Here is a 22,228-nt window from a genome sequence, read left to right on the forward strand (position 1 = left end):
TTTAGATTTTTTGGGAAATCAGAAAACTGCTTTACTGTGAGCTTTATTAAGTCTTTTAAAAAATTTTTAAAAAAACCCAAATCTAATATTCACTGATGACAAGTGACATTAGATTTTGAGCCCCTTTGAGGGACAGTTAGTGGCATGACTATGGACTCAAAAGCTGTAACTGGACTGTAAAGCACTGTGTATAAGAATCAGAACCACCAACTAATTACATTTTGTTTAAAGAAAGCTACAATGTACAAATATTAAATTTTCTGTCATTAAAGAATTTATCTGATAAATATTTTGATCATGAACTACGTATGTATTGCATTTTATATTTACAGAAAGATATTGCCTGTCCCTTTTAGCAATAAAGCCCTGTCTGATGTCAATTTTTTTAAGTGGAACCTTCGTTCCACTTTATGATGGGCCATTTTCTCTTGTTTTTCCTGACAGTTTTAAATGGAATATTATCAGAAGGAAACTTCCAGATTTAAATCTATTAAATACATATGTTCTGCTACCCATGCCACTGTTTGCTACTCTATTTAAGAACTCATCCCTAAAGTTTTCTCCTAAAGCTATCACTATCCGGTATGTCCTCGTCCCCTACAATGCTAAGATATTCCTCATACTAACTTTCCTGTCACCACTGTGTCCTAGAGAGGAAGGTATCTACTAAATTCCCTTATTAGGGAGAGCATTTTGGCCTTATTTATATTACTGATAAATTTAAACTCTGCTAACATGCATGTTCATTTTATTTTCTGAAATAGGTACATGCACCAAGGAGAATACCATACCTGTTCAAATGGAAAGGATAATGAATGGTAAATGTACCACTGCACTTTTTATGTATAACGAGGGAATTTTGTACACTTCATTGTTTACCTAACTAAGCCTTCACTGACTGTTTCCCCCGTGATTTAAGCTCATGTCTGAAATTTCTGTGCATTTCACTGAGCCAGTCCACACCAGGGCAGTTTTGAGCGTTGGAGAATGCTTTAACTGCTTATAAACGCTTCTATTGAAATCATTGGGAGCATTTGCAAGCATTTATAAATATAATACACTGAAAACAAATGAAGGAGTTTAGAGTCTAAACATTTTAAATGTCTGCTTTAAAGCGTACCTAAACTCAGAATTTTCACTTTACATAAAAGGGTATGTAAAAGAGAACCCTTTTATGTAAGGTAAAAACTCTGTTGTTTTTTTTTTTTATGTGCAACAACCTCATTTTAAACAAAAAAAAAAAAACGCCCTCTAATTCTTGGCCGCCGAGGCAGTCGAGAATGAATGGGAGCGCAAAGCCTCCTGGGATACCTACGTCGCGCATCCTGGGAGCCACTTGGGTTCCTGGATGTGTGCACAAGGAGCCTTTTAGCTTAAAGAGAAAAATTTGCCGATTTCACGCATGCGCAGTGAAATCGGCAGTTTTTTTATTAATCCTACATCACCCAATCTCGCGCCTGGGTCGGGTGACGTAGGATGAGTAACCCGGAAGAAAAGACGAAGATGGCGGCACCTAGAGCGCTGGCTCCAGGACGGATGCCAAGAAGACGCGGGACCCGATGCTGGACACCCCCGAAGTGATTAGACTGCTCTGCGGGATTGAAGGTAAGTGTTTTTATTTTTTTTTTTTTTTGATTTTTGAGTATAGTTTTTAATTGTCTAGAAACACTTACAATCTCCCATAGAGGCAATATGGGCTATTATAAGCATTTTTAGCTTATTTTAAAACGCCTTTAAACGTTTGTATAAACTTCCATAAACACATTCAAAGGTGGTAGGGGCATTTACAGGCGTTTAAAAAAAAAAGTCTGTGTAGACTTAGCCTAAGAGCTTTATATTTTCTTGAGAAATAGTCTAACATACTTTTAAATAGCTTTCAGTTAAACCCTACAATATACAGCGTATGGATGAAAAGTCCGTATGATCACACTCACCAAGCTCAATGAGAGATTGTAGAGATGTTTGGGATGAAGATGGATTGGGACACAACATGAGCATGTACATTTTGCACACAATATGAAGGTTATTCTAATTTGTCATAGGTATAATATGTAAGAACTCCTCTACCTTTGGGTTACACTACAAGAGGACTGGACACTGGCAAAAAATGTCAGCCTAGGATTGCCCCTTGTACCACCAGTATTAAGATTGTGCTAGAATAATGTCCACCTTACTTTGCAAACAACTAACATTTGTTACTTGAGACATGGGTCATAAATCAACAAGTTACTTACTTCCCATGAATAAACAATATGCAAAAATACCTTCTCATATGGACTTTTTAGGCAATTTTACAACCCTTAGTCCTAATTAAAATTTTAAAATGTATTTGTTCCAGTTAAGATTTTGTACTTTGTAAGAGTTGTTCACTCTGTATTTATCCAGCACATCCCTCATCAACAAGTTTGAAATTCATTGGAATTGGAATGTATGGAACTAATGGGTGGAGCATTACAGTTCAGCTGTGATGTCTCCCACATGGGTCATCTGTCTATATAAATGCATAAAGCACGCTTATTATGGTGCTTGTTTGTGGAATCTTAGTCTATGGAGCCTGTAATATACAGTGTGTTCTATAGACAATGTTATTTTGGATCCATGCTTCATACGACTATTTGGGAAGCCACCAGTGGCAAAACTATTTGCTTTCCTCCTCGGAAGAAGCCTAAGGAAAGGGCCAAAAAATCTCTAGCTCCTCGTTTTATTTTTCCTGCATGATCTACATCTAGACATCCCATCCCACCCCACCCCCCCTTTTCCCCAAATAAAGGTCTGTTTAAAAGCAGAACCAGGGTAACACAGTCTGCAATCTTCAGGTAAACCTTTTGTAGCTTGAAAAGTAAACCCCTACTTTACAAAGTAAAGGAATGGTTGTTAGTCATTGTGGGCATCTACATACATGACTTTCATGTATTTCATGGAGACATATATCTTGAACTTTACTTATTCCTACAGCTTTACATACTGTGTTCCAGGGTACAGTTACTGGTCTCTTGTGGAGACAACACATAAATATTATAACTATTATTATTAAACACTGTTAATATCGCGCCAACATATTAAGCAATAAATAGGGGTTGCAAATGACAGACAGACACAAACAGTGACACAGGAGGAGAATAGGGCCCTGCCCGAAAGAGCTTGCAATCTAAGAAGTTGGGAAGCAGTATACAATAGGATGGGGATATCGATTGGTGGATGAGTAGTGAGGGATTTAAGACACAGAAGAAGGCAGCTAGGCAAGTTTGAAAAAATGGGTTTAGAGTGCTATTTCAAATGAGCCGACAGTATGAGCAAGTCGAAAAGGACATAGAAGACCATTCCAGAGAGTGGGGGCAGCCCAAGAAAAGTCTTGGAGCCGTGCGTGTGATGAGGTTATGAGTGAGGAAGTCATTAGTAGGTCACCGGAGGAGTGAAGAGAGCGGCTAAGGCAGTATTTTTTTCACAAAGTCAGAAAGTTGAGTGGGACAAGAACTGTGGAGGGATTTGAAGGCAAAGCACAGGAGCTTGAATTTGATTCTCAGGTGAAATGGAAGCCAATGAAGAGAACTAAAAAGAGATGAAGCAGAAGAGGAGCGGTGGGATGGATGGATGAGTCTGGCTGTAGCATTCATAATGATGAGAGAGTCGGGTTAGTGGAATACCAGAGAGGAGGAGGTTACAGTAGTCCAGACGAGAGATGATAGGAGCGTGTACAAGGAGTTTGGTTGTCTCTGGGGACAGGTAGGTGCAAGTTTTGGAGAAGGTGTGCCGGTGAAAGTGACAGGACCTGGAAATGTTCAAAATATGGGGGGGTAAAAGGAGAGGGCAGAATTGAAGGTGACACCAAGACAGTGTGCCTGAGGGAAGAGACGAATAACAGTGTTGTTAATAGGAATACAGTATGTCACAGGGAGATTTTACCCAGGTTGAGTTTCGGAAATCTGTCAGACATCCATGACCGGCAGCATGAAACCTTATCCAGGACTGAGGGGGACAAGTCAGGGGTGGACAGGTGGATTTCCATTTCAACAGCATACAGATGATACTTAAAAAGGAGGATATGTGACTACTGAGTGAGGAGGTGTACAGAGAAGAGAGAACTGGTCCAAGCACCGACCCCTGGGGAACACCATGAGGGAGGAGAGGATGAATTACCACTGAAAGGAGTGGTCAGAAAGGAAGCAAACCAAAGGAGAACAGTATCACTGATTCCAGTGGAGCGCATCATTTAGATTAGAATGGTCAACAGTGTGAAAAGCAGAGGAAAGATCTAGGAGAAGGAGGAGAGAGCCTAGTGATTTACCTAATTCTTACTATGATTATATTTAATTTTGCTGCAAAAAATCCAGCCTCTGAGTTTTTTCATATTCCTGGGGCCTTTAATGTTTTGACAGCTGTGTTGCTCACCCCTCAGTTGAACTGATTTTCTTTTATTTATATACCTAAAGTCCAATCCTTCCCATATCTAAAAATGGATGAGAAAAAATAGGATTTTGGTACTTACTGTAAAAAAAAATTCTGTAGATCAACTGAGGAATAAAGGGTCCCCTCTATGTTTATTATATTCTACTTACAGAAATGTGTCGTGCTAGTAGCAGGGTGGACTATCCTGGGCTAGCTTACATTTTGACAGTATCCACTCCTCTTAAAACTGTTAGAATAACTAAAAGTATAAGATTTTCTTTCTTTAAATGAACTCAAACAAGAATATTTTACAGTGCATATAAAAATCTTATTCTAATGATCTTCATTGCTTCATACTTTTTCAACTCATCCAAGTGTCCTATAAGCCTTGAAGAAGCAAAAAGTACAGACTGGCAAAAAAAACAAAAACATATTTCTGCTAAACAACTTATCTGCATTACCCATAAATACTGTGTATACATTCTGACTAGTGCAAAGAGATAAAAAACAGTTTTCCCGTGTATTATTTACTGAACTGAGTTTTCATTTTGTTGTTAATAAATAACAATCATCACTTTTCTTTTTCAAGAACGTGTGAATGAATTTCAAGCGTTACAGAAGAAACGGTACAGAGAAGCCTTTGCAATGAACAGTGATAACTTATATTTTGATACTGAGCTTTTAAAATGTAGAATTAACCCCAAAACAGGAAAAGTTGTTAGCAAAACAGCAGAAAAGGTATTAATCAATTATGACTCGGCTGAAAAACAAACAGAAAGAATTGAGCTTTGGAAGCTTTTTGACAATAAGGGATTGAAAGATTTTGAGAATAGAATCATCGCACTACTTGGAGACTCAGGAATGGGTAAAACAGTCCTTGTGAAGAAAATCTGCCATGACTGGGCGAATGGGAAATATGATCAGTTCAGCTTCATATTTTATTATGAATGTGGCCGTCTAGATACGCAGAAACAATCTAGTCTAAAAGACTTTCTGTTTCATCTGTCTTCTAGTTCATCAGAGAAAAACACTGACATCTATCAGCACATTCTTAGAAACCCTGAAAAAGTTCTTCTTATATTTGATGGTTTTGATGAATTTCAGAACCCAGAAACTCTAATACATAGTCTGCCTACTATACTACTGGCTGGCAAAACAAATAAAGTACAGGACATATTTACCAGTATTTTCCAGAAGAAATTGCTACGTGGCTGTGCCATGTTGATAACTGCAAGACCCAAAGAAAAGTTCAATCAGTATTTGGGAAAGGTGGACCAAATCATTGAGATAATGGGTTTTACACCCCAACAGGTAGATTGCTACATCAAAGAATACTTTAAGGCCAAATCAAATCACGCAAAGGTACTGGAATGGATTAAAGATCATCAGTATTTGTATAGCTACTGTTATATACCTTTCATATGTAAATGTATGTGCCTATTAGCAGAATCAAATTTTAACACTACAAACAAAGCCTTATCATTTTCATCATTGTTCTTTACCATATTAGATAATTCATCTCGGCTATCAGGATATCACAACATGGCTCTTTTAAAAGAATATGCTGCTGTAAATTCCTCTGGTTTGGAGTTAGAATATGACGAAAGGAAGAAATGTGAATTGCCGAAGCACAAATGTCCCTATGGGTTGGTACAAAGTTTTTATAAAGCTCAGCATGCACTCGAAAATATGAGCGACAGCAACTTGGTCAGGTATATTTCACTAGATGTTAAAAAAAGACGTAATCAGGAAAACTGTCCGGACATGGTACGAAGATTACTGGTTGGACTATTGTATTATAAAGATTCAAGTCCTGGCAAGCATTGTAAAGCAAAAAAGAAAATTGATGAATACTTTAAAACAGTAAAAGTTAGTGAGCTTTGCTCTCATAAACTACTTGAACTTCTTCACTGTATGGTTGCAATACATTCCACAAAACTCCCTAAGTGGTTGGCCTCAACGTTTAGTGAAAACCTCTCCTTTGTTGACAGTCGAATTACTCCTCCTGATGTGTTTGTGTTAAAGCACTTTTTAAAGAAGTCTAAAGTAAAATTATCTTTGGATCTCAGGAAGACTGGTATCAGTGAAGAAGGGCTGCAAGAACTTGTCTGTCTAAAAAGCATTACATCATTCAGGTCAGTCTACCTTTATATCTATATTAATTACAGTTATTTTCAGAAATATGTCTTTATGTTGTCAGGGGTTAGCTGTGGCATTAAAGATGTTGAAAAGTAAAAATAACATGCTGATATATATATACATGATATATATATATATCAGTTCAGCTAATCTCTCCTCATAGCTGAGCTCCTCCATTCCTTTTATTAGTTTAGTTTCCCTTCTCTGCACTCTCTCCAATTCCACAATGTCCTTTTTGTTTACTGGTGCCCAAAACTGGACTGCATATTACAGATGTGGTCTGACCAATGCTTTGTACAGGGGCAGGATTATGTCTCCATCTCTGCAGTCTATTCCTCTTTTATTACAAGAAAGTACTTTGCTAGCTTTAGATATTGGAGCTTGGCATTGAATGCTGTTAATAAGTCTATGATCTACCAGAACCCCCAGATCCTTTTCCATTCCTGACTCCCCCAAATGTATTCCCCCTGGACAGTATGAAGCATGCATGTTGTTAGCCCCCAAGTGTATCATTTTACATTTATCTATATTAAATGTCATTTGCCACTTGGCTGCCCAATCAAACAGTACATCCAGGTAGGTTATAGACATCCTATATTGACTTAATTCCATTACATAGTTTGGTGTCATTTGCAAACACAGAAATGGTACTTTTAATCCCAAACTCTAAAACATTTATAAAGATGTTAAACAGTAAAGGTCCCAACGCTGAACCCTGAGTACACCATAATAATCCTAAAACCAATTAGAGTATGAATCATTATTCACTACTCTATGGATGTGGACTTCAAGCCAGTTCTCTATACATTTACAGATGGAATTTTCTAAACCTATTGACCCTAATTTGCATGTTAAGCCTCTGTTGAGTACAATGTCGATTGGTTTAGCAAAGTGCATCTATAGTACACAATATGAACTGCTGTTCCACTGTCTACCTGTTTACTTGCCTCCTCATAAAAAGAGAGTAAATTTGTCTAACAACTTCAGTTTTTTCTTGAATCCTTTTTGACTATCACTTATAATAATATTTTCTAGCATAAACTCCTCTATGTGGTCCATTATCAAACTCTCTAGGACCTTTTTCCAACTATGGACGTTAAACTTACCAGTCTGTTGTTACATGGTAATGACTTTCCTCCCTTTTTGTAGATAGGAACCACATTGGCCTTATGGCAATCCATTGGTACCATGCCAGTAATTAATGAGTCTCTAAAAATTAGAAACCATGGCTTTGAAATAACTAAGCTCAGCTCTTTGAGGACACGTGGATGTGATCCATCAGGTCCTGGTACTTTTTAACCCTAATTTTGTCCAACTGTTTCTCAATCATATCAATTTTAAACCATTGCAGCTCATTTAAGGCAGTGACATTGCCATTAGCAATTTTGACTTGGACCCATTTCCTTTGTGTACCCAGAGCTAAAAAACGGAATATATTTAGCATTTTCTAATTTTTTACCACACTGATATCTGTGATACATATGGGAAATTGGTGGAGTCTATGGATAGTTTTATCAGGATATTGAGCCCTTACCAACTATCAGCAGTATCAGCAACACCTTCTGCAGAATGACCACTGATGCCAGGATAGTATAGCAAATTTCTCCATTATTTATATAAACATACTACAAACCACCAATATAATTATTTACTGTTTGTAAACTCACCAGAGATAAGGACATTTTGCAAATAAAAAGTGGGCACATTTTGCAAGGAGCATAGTGTCATCATAAATAGACTTAGATTTTTTTTATTTTTAAAACTTTTTTTTACTTTTCAAGGTGGTAGCTCTGCATTGTATCACCAACTGTATTACAATGTCACTCCTGACTAGCAAATACTGTATGTGAAACCACCACAGTGGTTTTCTGCTGCTTTTTCCATGGGGTCAAAGTTGTTTTTTAACCCTGTTTTGGCAACATCCCATTCCTGTCTTCCATCTGATCATCTGTGTTGTAATCCTGTGACTATAAAATATGCTTCTGGGAGCATCTTCAATACAGACACACTCCACTGTGGTCAATAAATAAGAAGCTTGCATTCACTGGAGTAAATTAATTTAGACATGAAATGGCTATAAATAGCATTGAGAAATAAGGAGCAGTGACATACTAAAAATGGAAAGGGTGAAAATAGTATTTTCTAAAAGAAATATTGTGCTCATGCTACACAGTGCCTAAGAAAACAAATTGTCTTTCAGTTAGGATTTAGATATACTTTATTATAACTCATGTACAAGTAATGAAAAAATTGCTTAGAAAACGTTATATATTTTTCTCTTCAGAGCCTCACTCAGTGATACTGTAAACCTCTGGAAGAAATTGCTAGCAGAACAAAATTATGCTGCGCTAAAAAAGTGTGTTAGGAAATTCACTGTGGAGCCTTTCAAAGTGGAGCATGTAAAAGATATCTCTGACCTGGCTGCTCTTGTAAACATTCATCATGACATCTGTAACAGGTAAAGCAAAATTTTGTTATTAGAGGTCCCATTGGGAGGTACAGTTTCTCCGGTACAGACAGCCATACACTTTGCAATGTTTTCAATAGGTGTAAGATTTTATATGATTTTATATATTTTAATGTTTGGGAAAAGCATTGATGGGAAATAATGTTTCTTTGGCCATTTATTGCAAACTCAATAGCCAAATCAATGCAAACCTACCCCCCCTTCACACACACACACAAACGTATCCACCTCAATAATGTAGGGGTAACAACCAGCAGCCTTTATGAGTTGTCCATGCCATTTCATGTGTGTTTACGTGGTTTTTACAGCCATCAACCAAATGTATGGCCAATTTACCAGCTGCTCTCTTCTGCTATGAAACGTTTTCCACTCAAAACTAGAGGGTTTGGGTGAGATAGGCTTTAGGCCATTCAATATCCTTTAGTTTAGTCTGTCTGTTCTGGGCTTTTAGGAGCATTGTCATTTTGTTTAAGAGGAGAGCAGACCTGTACTAAATTGTAGGGTCACTCAATAAATTGGATGTGTCCCACCACCCAAATGCTCAATAGTGTTCCTAGTGGAGAGATAGAAGACTCTCAACTCTCAGTGCTAAGGTGTTTTCTCTGTTTTGCTTTGCTGTGTACCGGACCTTGCTTACGTTTTTGGACTTTGCCTGTTTGCTGCCTGACCCTGACTTTGGATTACGTTTTTGGACTTTGCCTGATTGCGGCCTGACCCTGACCTTGGATCTTTGTTTCTGGACTTCTTGGCCACGCAAGCCCCTCCGTGCTTGCACCGGGTTTCCTGTCTCCTGTGGTCAGCTGCCACTGGCCTGGGGATTGCTCTGGAGTGGCACCTGTCAGCTACCCCGCAGCCCAAGCCTATCCTCACCATCAGAGGCTCTAGCCAAGACCTGGTAGCAGCTTAGTCACGCCCCTCTGGAGCATACCCAGTCAGTGGCACAGTGGGTCCACACCCGCTTGCATAACAGTAACAAATTCTTTCCTTTGCAGGTTATTGTTAAAACGTTTGTACTCACTTAATTTAAGTGCAAATGGCTTATCATAACCAAGTCAAAAGCACAAAATATTTAAACCTGTAAAAATTGGGGGAAAAAAAGATAAATAAACACAGAATGAATGTATCTATTACATTAATTTTATTGGATTTCTATTATTATTTTAAATGTTAGCGGTTAAAGCAGCATTTTGTGTTCCGTGTTTATATTCAAGACAATATAGTTTCCTGTTTGTTCAGGAACAAGTAGGTACCTTCGTTTATATTCCAGTATATATCTTTATATTTCTGCATTGGTGTTTGAAAATATTACCTTACCTACTATATTCATGTTGTACAAGTGCATTTTTTGAATGTATTATTTTATTTTAGCAAACCAGAGTCAATAGATGCTGTCAAAGAAATCCCTGCTGTAAAAAACCTTAAAAGTATCATATTTGGGTAAGTTACAAATGTAATAAATGTAAGAAGTGGAAGTAATATTACAGTGTTTAGCAGTGTTTCTTTTTGGCTTCTTATACTGCTTCACTTTGCTGTGAATTAAGCAATGTATTAATCCACCAAAAGCAATTCAGTGAAAATAAATTCAATATTCAATAAATTAATATTCAATCACTTAACTAGAGAACTGTTAAAAGTTCTGTATATCAGAGGCCATCAAGCAATGGATGGGCCAATCTCCGTATGTTAGCCTTTCATAGGTGCCGGTCCACAAGCAACAAAGTCATTTTCACGCCTAAATTCCACCTTTTTATGTGTGCGCCTTTTTATTTATTTATTTATAAAGCACTTGCCAACATTGATACTTTAACTAATTACATTTTGTGTAAGATTCTTTTCCTTTGAGAAAACGAGATACCATTTTCTCTCTCTTTCTCTTTCTTTCTCTCTCCTCTGCCTAAGGTGTTCCTTTAACACACGCATCACAAACTAGAATTATTGTGAGCAATTTTGTGCTGGTTAGGGTTTTACAATATTAAGTGTTACAATAAATAATGAATATTTCTAAGGTCAGCGTCAAATGTGTCCATTAAGTTTTTGTTTGCACAAAACTTGAACTGTAGCCATACCTTCTGCCTTGCATTTATAGCATTATCTAGCTAGTTTCCTCCCAGCATTACTCTGGCCTTCCCCTTTATCTCATTTGACTTAGGTCCTACTAATCCTGGATACTATAAATGACATGTGGACATTACCTATATGCTGAAAGTAAAGATTAAACTTATTATTATTATTATTAAACAGGATTTATATAGCGCCAACATATTACGCAGCGCTGTACATTAAACTTCAGCTTTAGATATATTCGATGTACATATCCGGTCATGTCCTGCTTATAGTGATGATAGACATGGTCCAGATAGGTCCAGATCCTACACTGACTGTCATGGACATGTGAAATTTTCAGGATACACAAGGGTCCCAAAGAGCTGCTATTAAACCAAATTTAAGCCCTTTACACTAACAAGTTGCCGGATATGGTGTCACAAGCACACAATCCTAACAACATTTAGGAATACTTTCACATTAAGTGGGGCTATTTCAAGACCAGGGTCCCCAAATTGAGCTTGCATGTTGGGGACCCCTTGAGGGCCACTCTCATGGCATTAAACATTAGGGTACTGCCACCTGTCTGCGCGCTGTTGTGCTCCTAAAGTTCACAAAACTTCAAGGCTGCATTCAGGTTGGCGGTGAGGTTGCAATGCCATGTAACCCTGGCTAGGGGGAGACGCTCAGTATCGCTCTCTGCCACCTGGAGTCAAATCTGCGGACACTGCGGTGCGAGGGACTGAGCGGCTGGCAAGCTGTCTTTTGCACAAACATTTACATTCTGTGAACCACAATTTCTATGGAACAGAGGGATGTTGGCAACTGGAAACCCCTTCTCGATTAAAATGTTATACCCATGATATCTTGCCTAACCTGTCACACATAGCTATCCCCTTACTCTCTATAAGTCTCAATTACTCTGTAAGAAAATGGAAATGTAGCTGCAAGTGCAGGACTCTTGTGGCTAACTCCCCCTTAAATTTCATCACTATGGCTCCATACCAGGATATGAAAAACTATACCTGTCCTACCCTGACACACATATTATTATTACACAGTATTTATATAGCGCCATCATATTACGCAGCGCTGTACAAACTCCATAGTCATGGCACTAATTGTCCCTCAAAGGAGCTCACAACCTAATGTCCCTACTATAGTCATATGTCATTAATGTAGTCTAAGATCAATTTAGTGGGAAACCAATTAACCTAACTGCATGTTTTTGGGATGTGGAAGGAAACTAGAGTACCCCCACACCGACATGGGGAGAAACTGCAAACTCCATGCAGATAGTGTCCTGGCTGGGATTTGAATCTAGGACCTAGTGCTGCAAAGGCCAACGTACTATCCCCTGAGCCACCGTGCTACCCTGACACACATAGCTGTCTACTTACCTTCTGTGAACCCCAATATCTCTTTAACAGTAGAGGAAAGGGAAATGTAGGATAAGTGGGGGACGCCCTCCCCCCCCCCAACTAAAAGTGATATCACTCCTACCATATCATGATGCCCTGTCACATATAAATGTCCACTTATGTTCTTTGAATCCCAATTTCTCCTGAAAGGGGAGCTGTAGGTATAATAAAATGTATGATAAGTGGGGGACTCTTGAGGCTAATTCCCCCTAAAACTTTATTGCTGCAGCACCATCATATCACAGAAAAACTATACCTATCATACCGTGCTACCCTGTCACATATAGCTGGCCACTTACCTTCTGTGTACCCTAATTTCTCAGGATGTAGGGCTCTGAAGATGATCCAAGAAGTATCCATTGCAGAGATTCTTGATTTGTCATTACTTTTATTTGGTGCATGTAGGTTACGCTAACTAAAAACGTTTCTATTTAATTTAATTTTAAAATAAAACTATTCTAACATACATCTATAATGTTTATTTCCATTGTGACCCGCAGATTTAAAATGTTGAGATGAAAAATTGTTGGGCACCACTGCTCTAGAGCAAGCACAATATAAACATGCTTTTTTCTGCTTATGAGTAGAAGCAGTGAGTATGTTTTAAAATATTAGTAGTTATGAACATAAACAGTGTGGATTAACTTTGTTCATTAAAATATGCAATAAACATGTTGTAGTTAAATACACAATTTCACATGTAATAATATGATTTGGTGTGTTTCTTATGTTGTAGACTGGGGAAGAAAAATGGACAAGATGGTTTTTTGAAGCTTGTTGAAATTCTTCCAAAACTTCCTAAACTACAGGTGTTAGAGTAAGCAATACAACATGCATTTTGTTAACTCGAGAACAGAATTATAGTATGCAAAATAATATGCTATTTGTTTACCAGAGGACCAAATTATAGTATGCAAGTCTAAAAAGTATAAAATAATGACACTTGTATAAATGTACCCAAAGTAAAACATAAAAATGTAAATATCTTATATCTAATAGTTTTAATATAACTTAGCTGTCAAGGGAATGTTAGAAGAAACTGTAATAGTGGCACACACTTGAAACACAATTCAGGGGCTTCCCTATAAGAAATACAGTGGGAAATATTTTTTTCTTGAAAAATCACTTTTACAGAAAGAGAAAGTTTTCTGCTTTCTCCACTTCTACCAAATTTTCCCCTTCTAGGCTTACCTCTTTTCCTTGAGAGCCTGGCACTAGTGTTGGTCGAATAGCTCAGTGTTCAATTCGATGGCTATTCGATCGAATAGCCCAATATTTTTCAGGTTATTGAACGCCGAATTTGAACACCATTAAAGTCTATAGGGGGGGAAAATTCAATTCCCAGTCACAGCTGATTGGAGGCACTCGTGAGGATTCCCACGGCTGTGCTCAGAATGAATGCAGCCGTGGGTATCATCCGGTCATTGTTGGATAACCTGTAAAAAAATAAAAGTTAGTTACACATATTATACACATTCAATAAATTACTTTAACAATAAAGCCTTTTTTTTTTACACATATTTTTACACACAATTTCGAAAGTCGAATCCCTTGTTTTTCCGGTCGGGTCTATTTGAATTTGAACAGTCATATTCGGGTCGAATAAAAGGACAACCCGAATTCGAACACCAACACTACCTGGCACCATAAGAACATAGTTTAGGTGCAGAGTGCTATGAGATCAAGCATCTGGTGCTCCCTTATTTCCCATGCATGCAGTGATCCTTGAAATACTTAGGCCCTATGAACTCCCCTGTGAAAGTAATAATGTATGTTAAAAAAGAACATTGTGTTTTTAAATACCCCAGCCCCCACTCATATATCCATATGCATATGTATTCTACATGACTAAAACAATGATGCACTCTTTTCACAACATATTATAGGTTGCTTGGCACATACTAGATTAGAAGACAATATTAGGACCACCATTAAAATGTTTTCTTTAAGCTTTAAAGGTTTTAATGCATCACCTATGTACATTTTTGGCTATTGTAGTTTTTTTTTTTACTAATTCAAGGTGAGTGCAATTTTGTGGCTTGGTATGGTTTTTATTAATCAGCTGGACATTAAACATTTGTGCACCTATTACTTGAGAAAAAAAAATGCAAGTGCCATTATTTTATTCCACTGTTTCCAAAAATTTATATATGGATTTAGGGATTAAGAAATGTTGATGGCAATAATGCGTACTTACGTACGTTATCTATGTAATATAAGTAAATGTGCAAAATAAACTTTGATATGGAAGATGTTTCCATCAATGATCAGAAAAGGTCATGATGACCAATCAAGAAATGAAATATTTGCCCCTTAGACAGACAACCTGTTGTTTTGACTACAATTGACCTCAAAATGTAAGTTGCTTGGCTTTTATGCTGATGCCTTAGCTTCATTGTGTTCTGCACTTTTGACACACAACATACATAAAGATAAAATATTCCAACTTTACATGAATGTTTGTTGCAGGTCAGTTACAAACTTAAAACACATGTTTTAAAGTTTCTGTGTGACAGTCAGTTTTTAAGTACTGATGGTGTAATTTCTGGTCTTGTTCAGCTTAAGTAACCTTACAGAAAATCACATTGGTGATAAAGGCGTAGAAAAACTTGTGGAGAAATTTCCAAAGCTACAGACTCTTCAAATACTGGAGTAAGCATAAACTAACAATTTTTAAAATGTTAAAAAGTGTGTCACAGACATTTAGTAGGGGTGTGTTGCCTTTAGCATAGGCCTGATATGACTACCAATACAAGCTTTGTAATAAGAATGCTTTGTGAATAATTGTTTCTTCCAGTAGGTACTAGCATTTAACGTTAACACTAGTGTGAACATTACTTAAAAGTGAAATAAGTTTTATAAAAAAATTTCTGCAGATCCCTCTGGAGCTTTCTTCAAATGAGTCCGGCACCGTCCTGGAATCCACCATGGTACCCGTGCAAAGAAAGTTCCGGGTGCTGCCATCATCGTCAATTATTTTTTTTTTTCTGGCTTCTTCACCCAATCTGTGCAGGCATAAGATGGTGTGATGCAGCCTGGTGTAAATGGGGGAGAAAGAGTTCTGATCTCACTGCACATGTGTGAGATTGGCATTTTTCCCATTACTGGAAAAAGCCCATGAGCAGCCCGGAGGCTCTGCACTCCTATTCAGTTTTTACCGCTACAGCGGTAAACACAGAAGGGGAGGGGCTCCCTCCTCCCCCTTTTATTTTTAATTGGCCTTAAAAAATAAAAGATGATCATTTTTTTTTTTACATAAAATGGTTGTCTACCTAAAGTAAAGTAAAACTTTTGGTGATAGGTCTGCTTTAAGATAATGTGTCACACTTACCTCTTCCTCACTAAAGCGCAGACATCTCTCTGTGCATGCAGGCTGTTCTGACGCTGGGTGTGCCTCTGTTTCCAAGCTTTATCTATTCTGTCCAATCTGCTGGCCAATCAGAAGATAGCCTTGATCATCCCTGGCTATTTAGCTAGCTTACACACTGCACTCTGTGTTCGTGCAACAAGTCTCCACTGGTGCTGAGCCCCTAGTCCTGTGAGCTATTTCCTGTTCACCTGTTGTTTAATCCTGTGTTTCCTCTGTCCAGCTCCTGTGTTAACCCCTCATTGTCCTGTCCATTGGTTCCCAGCCAACTTCCCTGTGCTGTTCCTGTGTTCCTGTCTGTCTGTGGATATCCCTGAGTCACCTGTACCTCCTGTTGCTTCCAGTGTCTCCTGTGTTCCCTGTGCCTGCAGTGGCTCGTGTGTCATTGCTGTCTGTCTCCTGGATTTCTGGCTATTGACCCGTTGCGTGTGACCTGACCTCTCTTGCTTGCTGGCTGCCTGGACCCCGGCTTTCCTTGACTATCCTTCTGCTTTATGATTTGGTACCATGCTTGCCCACCCTGGTGTGCCTATGGACCGTAACCAGCAGCTCAACATCCTCACCATCAGAGGCTCTAGAGAAAACCTGGTTACGGCTTAGACTCTTCTTCTCAGGGCTCGCACCACCTCCATACGCCCCCTAGTGGTCCTGTCTATCCGTGCGTGACAATTTGTCTAACTTGCTAAGCTTACTTCCCTGCACAGTTTATACTCCTAACAACTTTGCGCCTGCAATCTGCATGGTAGTGTATACACTGGCTGTAGCTTTTGTACAGTAAATTTGCTTACAAGTGTGTTTTGCTAAGAAGTGTATGCTGCATCTTCTGAAGATACACTATCTAAGTGGTGTCAACGCCTAATAAAATATATAACTGCCTGCATACATTTTGCATCTAAAGTGCCTTGACAAGGTATTCACTCTCCTCCATGTTTTGTTTTATTACAACCTGAAATTAAAATGGATTTTTATTTGGAATTTATGTAACTTATCAAAGGCCATGTGTTATAGCAGGTGGCATGGGATTCCCTGGCAGGTGCTGAGGTGTAGTAGTACTAAGACGTAGCAATCCAGTGGCAATCGGTGAAGTTATTCAGTGCAGTGGCAGTCATTAGAAAGAAAATGGATGCTGTGTTGGTCTTATGTGCCATTACATTGTTAGTCAGTAAAGTAGTGCAGAATGTCAGTGCATCCAGTAAAATGTGCTGGTTACATGTCCATCAGTGAAATGTACATGTGTAGTGATGAACCATAGGCATGTATTTATTATAGAATGTTTGAATAAACATATATTAACAAGAATTTCTTTGTTTTATAGCTTATCACAAAACAATATTACAGGAATGGGGACAAAGAAACTAGCAGCTGCACTTCCATCTCTATGCTCACTGCAGACACTAAGGTAGTTTTATTTACTTTTTTCAAAATTGTTATGTAGCAGCCATAAATTACAAATGTCAATTGTCAATTGTTATAAATTTACACATATAAAAATAATTTTTATGCTGTATTTTAGATAAAACTAAGTAAATCAAGTAGGGTAAGTAGATAGAAGTTTAAAGCTAATCAGTGTAACATTCAGCTAGCGCATCAAAGAAATATCTGATCCTTGAACGACAAGATCATAGTCCATCATTCATCAGTCAAACAAAATTTGTCTCTGTGCCTGTGTGCGTCTCGCAGTATGGCTTCTTCAGGGAAAGTGCCAGCCGGTAGTTTGTTCCGGCCTAACGCCCCCTGGCTGATCTGGCCTAATGCCAGCGGGCAACCCGCAGGCTCCAGAGCCGCGGGTTGCCGACCGGGATTAGGCCGGAACAAACTACCGGATCCGCTTGCGGCTTTTGAGCCTCCTCTTGCTGTGGCTCCCTGAAGGGAATTCCCTCTACTCCGCAATGCATACAGAGGAGAGGTAATGTTCCCTATTTACCCCGGAGGCCGAAGTGTTAACGCCGGCTGGGGTAAATAGGGAATATTCCCTCTTCTCAGTATGCATTGCAGAGGAGAGGGAATTCCCTTCAGGGGGCGTTCCTGGTGGGGGCGGAGCCAATAATGCGGGACTCAAGAGAGAGTCTGGCCTAGTGTGCTCCTGCCCACCCCTAAAATGGCCTAGTTTGATGACCCATGTAATAGATAAACCTTTAATGTCAATAATGATATGTATTCAGTATAATCATATCAAGATATCAAAAGGTTTTCAAAGTAAACAATTCACTGATAATGTGCATGTTGTTGATGTAGGTTTAATTGCCTAATAGTTTGAATAGCTTTGATGGTTTAAAGGTTTTATTGTATTGATAGTATTGTATTGTATTGGTTGTATTGTATTGTATTGTATTGTATTGGTTGTATTGTATTGTATTGTATTGATAATATGAGCAACAAGGCAGAAATAAGAATCTATTTTTTTTTACTTTTCAGCCTATATAACAACAATGTTTGTGATATGGGAGCTGAGCAGTTGGCGGATGTACTTCCTAAAATGACTTCACTGGAGGCGTTACAGTAAGAACACATTACAATATACTTCATGTTAAAGTAACTTTTCTGTCGCTGCTCCCCCTTTTTGTTATGATGGAGAGCAGATAAAGACTAATCATCAGAATAATTCTTAGTTCTTTCACTGGTGTGAAAACAATTCAAGACATGCTTTGCCCTATAGACATTATTTCACATTATAATTTTATAAAAATATGGTAAAATGATTTTCAAGTGAATATAAAAAGTGTATACACCCCTGTTCAAATGCAATTTTTGTGATGTGAAAAAGACAACAATAAATAATTTCCAAACTTTTCACACCTTTACTATAACCTGTACAGTTCAAGTGAAAAACAAAGTTTTTGTAATATAAAAAATTAGACCCCCAATAAATTCATAAACGTCCCCACCTTTGACATATAACCTGTGCAATTCAATTGTAACAAATCTTAAACAAAAAATATAAAAATTAAAAAAAATTTTCTAGATGTGCCATGTACCTACCTAAGAATGAATGCTTAAATAAATCAAAATGTGCTTTAATAAAGTATTAGTTTAAGGGTGTGCACAATAATCCAACCAGCCTGGTTGCATGTTTGCTATATTTTTTTCCCCTAACAGATTTTATTTTTAATTGAATTGCACAGGTTATATGATAACATTAAAGGTGGAGAAAGTTTTGAAATTACTTATTGGATGGTCTCCAATAAATAATTTTCTTTTACATCACAAAAACTTTGATTTCATTCAGAGGCGTAACTGTATTAGGATGTATACTGTATGTATGCATAACTGTATTTATATGGTAGATAATACGTCCCATATAGTACTATACATTTAAACATTTGCCAGTTCTGGTCTTTATTTATAATGCTATACTGTTTCATAGCAATGTATTTCTTTTCTTTAAAATGTATATAATTCATAATCAGTTTTCTATAAACATGGGGCAGAGAACAGAAGAAAATATTTTTCTGTTGCTTTATTAATATTTACTGTCAACATGCAGTATTGCCTCTTTCTGCTAGATCAGTACTGTCCAAATAAATAGGATTTAAAGGCCAGTCTTTGTCCATGGTTAAGGGACGATATCAACATCAATACCAAACTCTAATATACCCAGCCCAGAATGGACAAAGCACCCATGCACAGTGGAAAGGCTCAAGGCAAAAGATGTCAGTGGCCATATTTATTGTAATAATTAAATATGCGTTATGGGTTAATCATAAATATGAATATTCCAGAAGTATGCATATATATGGGATAACCCCCTTCTAACAAGACCCTTCTATTGGGCCCTTTCTCATACCTGCTTACTGCCACCTTGACCCCCTCATCCCTATCACTGGTGTTAGACAAGTAAAATAGTCGAAATGATTGTGTATTAGAGGGAGTAAAATAAGTCTGCTCACTGCTGTTAAGGAAAGTAAAATAAGACCTATTGGTTGTAGGAGTAAAATAAGTCCCAACTTTTAGTTGCAGTTGGAGTAAAAATAGCCTCATTGTTTGTGTAAGTGGAGTACAATAAGGCTACGTACACACATGCAATAATTTAGAAGGATCTTTCACGATCCTTTCCAATGACAAACGACTGCATGATGCATGAACGAGTGCTGCACCCTTCTGCTCTAAAGAGAGGGGAGGGGGGAGAAGGACCGACCGGCACCCTGCTGCACTCTTTGCCCTTCACTTGCATTAAGATCCTTCATTGTCCGTCATCTGTAGATCCACCAGGAGGGTGATTTGGACGATGGACAACGAGAACCATTGCACGTGTGTGCGTAGCCCAAGTCCCATTGTTTGTGTCAGTGTGAACAAAAACACCCTTTTCGTGTGAGCATGAGTAAAATAATTCCTATTTACTGTTTCACTGGGAGTAAAAGAAGCTTCTTTTTCCATTTGGGTCCCAGAAGATATATTTTTAACTGCTCTTGTTATAATTGTACTTTGTCCCTGTGCATAAAACTCCTGAAGAAGTGGATTTAATAACTACTAAACACGTTGAACATTTGAGACATTGAGCCTGATTTATTAAAGCTCTCAAAGACTGTAGAGCAGGCATGTCCAAATTGGCCCAGGAGCCAATTGTGGCCCGTGTTCAGATTTCCACCGGTCAGCAGCCCTTTGACACAGGAAATCCCCTATGTCATTATAGTGGGCGTGTGCCGTGCGGGACGGGCACGAACCTCGCCAACTCTGATTCCAAGAACGTGCTCTGCACGGAGCTTTCACTGACACTGGACTCCGTGCACAGGGAATCCCTCATGTCACCCTGGTGGGCGTGTGCTGTGCTGGAGACGAGCAGACCATGCCCACACTAACCCTGAGTATGTGCTGAATGGTTGGCCCCCACACGTTTTCACCTCACCAAATTTGGCCCTTATTGCAAAAGTTTGGACATCCCTGCTGTAGAGAATACACTTTCATTGGTGAAGCTGGGTCATCTAGCAAACCTGGCATGGATTTCTTAAAACCATTTGCTATTTGTTAGTAAATATTTTCAGTCCTGGAGCAGATTCATTCCAGGTTTTCTGTGTCACCCAGCTTTACTGAGAAAAGTGTATCCTCTCCAGTCTTGGAGAGCTTTAATAAATCAGGCCCATTATCTGTTATCCTTTATCTGCATGAAGAGGATTATTATGTGTACCATTCTAAAAACTACCTTTCTATCAAGAAAATATATATTTTTGCGGCAACTGTCATCGTTTAGAATCTGATTATTATACATTGATTGTTGGATCCTGATGCCAAAGAAGTACTACAATCTACCCCCTATGAAACCACTGATAAGTTTTTGTACTTGTCCTTTGGTATGTGCTTGACTAATCAGTATACAACTTCGCTTCCTCTTTCCCTCTGTTGTCTTTGTAGCTTGTTGGATCTACTCTTTTTTTCCATTGCCCAGCTTGCTCAGCTTGCCTTGACTTTGCTTTACATTTGGGCTGGAAGCTTTGATTAAAAACCCACCCTTGGAAAGACCATGCAGCCATCATGTCCATGCACAGTGCATGCATGAAGAGAGAACATGGCTTCAAAAAGGCTACAGATATTAAAATGTTTTAAGCTATTACGTCACATATAACTGGACATGTTCTATTGTTAACAACATCTTGTAACTTGTCTAAGCTACTTTTTCATTTAAAAATAATTGTTAGGAAAATACGCTGGTAATTATATCTACTCTGGGGGCATAGACTCCTTAATCAAATTACTATAGAACGTGACAAGGCTTGTGTTGATTCAAGCTAAACATGTTGGGAAGTGTGATAGTTTTGTAACCCCAATGTTGTAGATGCTTAGACCCTATATATGGTGTAAAAAAATGTATATTTTTCAGTCCCTCAGTTTAGGGTGTGAAGTTAGGGCGATCAGCTCACTGCAAGACACTGTGGTACTTCTGAAAATATCAATTTATTTTGGAATCGAGCACAAATCAAAACACGATTCACTGTACCAAAATTGAAACACAAAATGGCCTAGTCCAGCATAACAAAAATACATCTTTGGCAAAAGTCCCCAATAATATAGTAAAAGGTATTGGTATAGTAAAAAAAAGTAAAAGGTAAAAGGTATGGGTATAGTAAAAAAGTATAGGTAAATAAAGGTAGCCATTTCAGGCGAATGCCAGCTACTCACAAGTAGTGACAATTTTAGTGCCTGTAGTTTGTCCTCTAGAACCAGGGAGCTGCCCACTTTCTGTTAGTCCAGTCCTAAACCCTGGTCTTTCTATACCAGAGTTGGGGCCCTGTTGCCAAACCAAATTTGCTGAACTATTTCTGCACTAATTGCCCTAATTTCAGAAGAACCAGGACCTAAAGAAAGGGGAAATATATTTACCATACAGGACCCACCCCTGGCATTCTGTACAAGTACAAGAAGTGTGAATTATTGTCAACAATTATATTATTATAACAATTATATAGGGGAAAA

The 22,228-nt window shown here is 38.2% G+C and overlaps 1 protein-coding gene across 1 annotated transcript in view; it reads left to right on the forward strand.

The window, feature by feature from the left end:
- CIITA (class II major histocompatibility complex transactivator) overlaps nucleotides 1-22,228 on the forward strand; it is a gene marked incomplete in the record, with an annotated part of 62,869 nt that overhangs the window by 33,392 nt on the left and 7,249 nt on the right. The window contains 8 exon segments of the mRNA XM_072418923.1: nucleotides 765-818; nucleotides 4,976-6,521; nucleotides 8,810-8,983; nucleotides 10,361-10,429; nucleotides 13,193-13,273; nucleotides 15,016-15,108; nucleotides 17,139-17,222; nucleotides 18,239-18,322. Of these exon segments, the coding sequence (XP_072275024.1) occupies nucleotides 765-818; nucleotides 4,976-6,521; nucleotides 8,810-8,983; nucleotides 10,361-10,429; nucleotides 13,193-13,273; nucleotides 15,016-15,108; nucleotides 17,139-17,222; nucleotides 18,239-18,322 (2,185 nt within the window).

Source organism: Pyxicephalus adspersus, chromosome 7, assembly GCF_032062135.1.
Source record: "Pyxicephalus adspersus chromosome 7, UCB_Pads_2.0, whole genome shotgun sequence".
NCBI lineage: Eukaryota > Metazoa > Chordata > Amphibia > Anura > Pyxicephalidae > Pyxicephalus > Pyxicephalus adspersus.